The following is a 5,118-nucleotide window of genomic DNA, read 5'->3' on the forward strand; positions in this document are numbered from 1 at the left end:
CAATAACCAATAGCGGAACCTGGATGCTCATATTGGTTCCTACATATTCTACGAAGATCTTTATCGGTCAGACCGCATAACAACATACGTTGTTCCCTTTGTCATCGGTATGTTACTTGCCCGAGATTTGATCGTCGGTATCTCAATACCTAGTTCAATCTCGTTACCGGCAAGTCTCTTTACTCGTTCCGTAATACATCATTTCGTAACTAACTCATTAGTTGCAATGCTTGCAAGGCTTATGTGATGTGCATTACCGAGAGGGCCCAGAGATACCTCTCCGACAATCGAAGTGACAAATCCTAATCTCGAAATACGCCAACCCAACATGTACCTTTGGAGACACGTGTAGAGCACCTTTATAATCACCCATTTACGTTGTGACGTTTGGTAGCACAAAAAGTGTTCCTCCGGCAAACGGGAGTTGCATAATCTCATAGTCATAGGAACATGTATAAGTCATGAAGAAAGCAATAGCAACATACTAAACGATCGGGTGCTAAGCTAATGGAATGGGTCATGTCAATCAGATCATTCACCTAATGATGTGATCCCATTAATCAAATAACAACTCTTTGTTCATGGTTAGGAAACATAACCATCTTTGATTAACGAGCTAGTCAAGTAGAGGCATACTAGTGACACTCTGTTTGTCTATGTATTCACACATGTATTATGTTTCCGGTTAATACAATTCTAGCATGAATAATAAACATTTATCATGATATAAGGAAATAAATAATAACTTTATTATTGCCTCTAGGGCATATTTCCTTCAGATGGCCCTCTCCGCGGCCGGCGACGTCGCCATCCCCGAGCAGGAGATGGCGCCGAAGGAGGAGGTCGTGAAGGAGCCGCCGGTGGCCGCGTTCCACCCTGACCTGGTGGGCCAGGGGTGGAGCTGGTCGTGCTCCGCTGAGCAGATGGCGGCCGCCCTGGGGGCCGTCAACTGGTGCCCCATGCCGCCGCGGTCGCCGGAGCGGGAGGCCTCGCCTCGGGAGGAGGTGGTGCAGGCACCGCCCATCTTCCAGCCCGCCGCCCTCGTGCACCACGGACCGCCGGCCCACCTGTGGACGCCGCCGGACTACGTCGACCTCGTCAACGATGACGACGACACCGGCGGCCAGTGAAGACGGCGACGACGACGGCCACGACATTGACAGGCGCGGCAGGAGCGCGCGGGAGGCGTTTTTTTTATTTTGGTTTTATGTTAATTATGAAACTGGGCCTGAGAAACTGGGCCGTTATATGGCCATACCCTATATAAGTTTTATGTTTTTTTAACTGTGTTTATTTACTTTTTTAGTCATTTCATTTAAGTTTTTAAATTTTTTTTATTCACGTCCACCCCGGACAGGTTTTGAGATGCGGCCGCGCGTTGGACGCACCCACGACCCATCGGACATGGGCGAATCCATCCGCGCCCCAAAGAAATAAAATCTGGACAAACCGAACGTCCGTTTGGAGTCGCGCGGTGGAGATAGCCTAAGGCTAAAGCCCGTAGTGGGCGTCCGCAGAGATTGCAGGGGATAAGCGTCAATGTGCGGGCCAAAACTGGTTTCCTCCAGTTTTCTTTTTGACAGGGGCCCTGTGCGGTGGGCCACTTCGGCCGCCCTCATAGACGGGCCTGATCCTTACGATGGTAATGTTTTCTAGCCCTTCATCAAGCACAGCCAACCCATTTACTATCGTTTTCTCAAAAAAAAAATTTACTATCTCCATTAAAAAATACGTATAAGACGTTTTGGTAGGCCATTCGGCCTATGGAAAGGCCTGCAGTTTTTATAGAGAGAGAAAGGGCACCCGCCCCTGTCCATTTCATAGAAATGTAAACAACAAGGCCTGCCCAGCAAGGCCTGCAGGATTTACTCAAGAAAAAAAAAGGGAAAGGCCTCCAGGGGCAATAACTGAGCAGAAATGTGCCAGTACGAGTATTATCTCAGAATAAACCACACAGAGTTCCGTCCCAAACAGGCAGAGTATGTCATTTATAGGCTACACCATAAACATGGGGGCTAACGATATATGCAGATGACAGGCGCACCGCGTTCAGGCTCAAGCTCGAGAACCCGGCTTCCTTGATGTTTTCAGCTGTTTTCCTGGTGAGGTGGCACCCGTCAGCGACAAATTGCTGCAGAGGATCAAGGGCACCTTGCACGAACTGGAGGAAGGAACCATCTACGAGCGGACAAAATGAGCAGGAAATCAAGCAATGCACAGCAGCACAGGGACATATGTCTTCAACATAGAATAACAATTAACAAGCAACCACTAGAGGTTATGCATGCTAGTAGCTGGGGGTACCTGCTGCAGCAACATGCTCAATGAATAGGTAGAGACCACCGGGCTTTAGGACTCTCTTTATTTCTGCAGAAGTTAATGCCCAGAGTTATTCAAATAGAAAATGGTGGTTCTTAAAAGGAAAGGAAATACCGAAACATAGAAATGGAACTTAGGTCAGTAGCCAACTAGCCAATAACCTCAACTCATGGTGAGTGTGATGCGTAAAAATGGAGGCCAGAGTGTGGTCTGTAGTCTTTTTGAAACGAAGGTAGAGAGATCTCTACATAATATTCAAAAAGGCCAAACAGGCCAAGAATACAAACGCAGCAATCTCAGACCAAAGGTTGAAGAAAAGAGCTGCCAATGCCCGAAAGCAAAGACAAAAACCACAAAGAAGCCAAACAGAAAGATAAAAGGAAGGGAAAACTTAGGTGCCCCAGTCAAACAACATACTCCCTCCGTCCCAAAATTCTTGTCTTAGATTTGTCTAGATACAGATGTATCAAATACTAAAACGTGACTTGATACATCCGTATCTAGACAAATCTAAGACAAGAATTTTGGGACGGAGGGAGTACTATGTAATATTTATTTATAGCAAATGCAATGCCAATAATCCATGCATCATTATTCAGTAATGCAAATGGTACTCCTAAGGAAATGATAATGACTTTTAACTAGACAAGAATTGATGACATAGCATCATAGTCATTTTACCATTGAAATGTTTTTTGACTAGGAATTCGCCAACACACTGCTCTGCAATTCAATGTTCTGTATGTAGGAGTTATCGGTAAATGAATGCCCTATGTTGAACAGTATATCGGGTTAAATATTTCCATCTTAGTGCATCAACAGAGGACAATCCAGTTAGGCAGTTACCATTTAGCCAAAAAATAATAGTATGATGCGTTTTGTCTGTTGGAAGGCAAACTGATGGTATAGAGAATGTGTCATAAAGTGGTATCTTCTTAGCCAATCTAATTGCAACAACAACAAAGTCTTCCAGTCCCAAGCAAGTTCGGGTAGGCTAGAGTTGAAACCCCCATAAGATGTCGAAACCTAGTCATGGTTTTGGCACATGGATAGCTTAGCCCATCTAATTGCCTTACCAACAAAACTGAAGTTCTCAGATGACATAAACTTAGAACTATGTTACCTCTTAATGCCATATCAGTGTCCTTTACCGAACACAGCACCAATGTACCAATAACTGCATCCATGGAATCATCCTCTGCTGGCAAAGCTTCGGCGACCTAGGTAAAGCCATGCATACAAAACAGTTCTCATGCTAACAAAATGTAAGCAGACACCTAGTCCATGATCATAACTCATAAGGCATCATACTTCCATACCCCTCTTCTGAAAGTGAAATTTGATTGCGGAAGCCCGGCAGAATTTGCTGCTGCTCTAGAATACTCCTCCATGTACATGTTAGGATCTACCCCAGTTACATTTACACCATCAGCACTTGCATAGTACTTTAAGTTGGGGCCTGTCCCAACACCAAGCTCCAGAATGTTCTCTCCCGCAACTGACAATTGGGAGAAGAGATTCGATTTATACTGCGCAATCTGCAAGCTTCACCAAGTGAAATGTTTAGTGAGAACATAACACGTTGTAAATATCACATCTCCGTTCCTGAAAACATATGACTGTATTTTTTATAGTAAAACTAAAACTACTGATCAGGTGATCATGGATATAACAAATAAGTACTAACACTTAACAGAACAGCACTCCAAGTGCCCACTTCTGACATTTATCTTCTCACCGGATGAAAATAAAAGTATGCATTACTTGAGACGCTTCACGAATCACGAGTTCACTATGTCATATTGTGCAATTCAATCAGATAGGAAACCAGACCGGCAATATCACAGATTGAAACATCCGAGAATTTGGGTTCGGTGGGTTCAGTTAGCTGCCCAGTTGCTGACACAGACTTGCAATCCTATGATGAGTTGTCTCATGGAAGTTGGTTAACACGTGACAAACTTGGGAATGATAAAGCAGTGGAACAAATATTAGGGGAAAATTATATACCTCGGCTTCATAAGACTGCATGCCCTTGTCCATGGCCGTCGCGTAAAGCTTCTCGTACCAGCCAGGCCTCGCTGGGTGCACCCGTTCAAGCATCACCTGCACCAAGCCACACCAAGTAAAATATAAGATTGTCACGAAGCCATGTAATTTGCATCGCAGATAGTGAATTGGTGACCGGAATAAGATTGGGCGTGAAGGAGCTTACGGCGGGGTCGATGGCTGGGGCGGCGAGGCACGGGGGGTTGACGAGATGGAGGAGGCCGGCGGCAGAGGATGCACCAAGGAGGTGGCGGCGGCCGCAGCGGCAGCTCCCAAGGATAGCTACTAGAGTGCTTCTGCGGCGGGGTTTGAGGTTAGGATGTGAGCCGCGGCTGGGGACGGCGACCGCCGGGAGCGCGACGAGGCACCGCATGCCGAAGATGTTGGGGAACGGGGAGAGGAGTACGTGAACCAGGCTCGAAGGCGTAAACCACAACGCTCTGACACGGTTTTTTTTTCTTTGAGAATCTGACACGGTTAGGCTTATAAATTGCCGGGACATCGAAAGCCCAAAATCCCATATTTAGTTAGGTCGAGCCCATCAATATCTGGACATACTCCTTTTAACGATATTCTATGGGCTTTCCCTAGGCAAACGATATTCTATGGGCTTTCCTAGGCAAACGCCCGACGCGGCGAATCCTATTCCCCGCGTAGCTCGGGGAATAGTAATCAAAGGTGCACCCTCCGGCACGCCTCGTCCTCTGTACAAAGAGACGACCCGTTGTACCTTTTCCCCCACTGGTTTCG

At 46.2% G+C, this 5,118-nt stretch overlaps 1 protein-coding gene across 1 annotated transcript; it reads right to left on the reverse strand.

Moving 5' to 3' along the window:
- Positions 1 to 1,877: 1,877 nt before the first annotated feature.
- LOC125514641 (uncharacterized) lies at positions 1,878 to 4,816 on the reverse strand. Its single transcript, XM_048679981.2, has 6 exons — positions 4,535 to 4,816; positions 4,330 to 4,425; positions 3,639 to 3,857; positions 3,443 to 3,539; positions 2,305 to 2,367; positions 1,878 to 2,178 (listed from the first exon to the last, which is right to left on the reverse strand). Exons 1-6 carry the CDS (start codon positions 4,739 to 4,741, stop codon positions 1,985 to 1,987), a joined length of 876 nt encoding a protein of 291 aa, XP_048535938.1. The 5' UTR covers positions 4,742 to 4,816; the 3' UTR covers positions 1,878 to 1,984.
- Positions 4,817 to 5,118: the final 302 nt, after the last annotated feature.

Source organism: Triticum urartu, chromosome 6A, assembly GCF_056163025.1.
Source record: "Triticum urartu cultivar PI428250 chromosome 6A, HENAU_Tu73, whole genome shotgun sequence".
NCBI classification, from domain to species: Eukaryota; Viridiplantae; Streptophyta; class Magnoliopsida; order Poales; family Poaceae; genus Triticum; species Triticum urartu.

Bases quoted from the DNA above. Each gene is read 5' to 3' on its own strand.
- LOC125514641 (XM_048679981.2), bottom strand. From the start codon at position 4,741: ATGCGGTGCCTCGTCGCGCTCCCGGCGGTCGCCGTCCCCAGCCGCGGC. The intron at 3,858-4,329 runs GTATATAATTTT...TGAAGCTTGCAG, and splicing joins TGCAGTCTTATGAAGCCGAG to ATTGCGCAGTATAAATCGAA. The intron at 3,540-3,638 runs GTATGGAAGTAT...GGCTTTACCTAG, and splicing joins ATTTCACTTTCAGAAGAGGG to GTCGCCGAAGCTTTGCCAGC.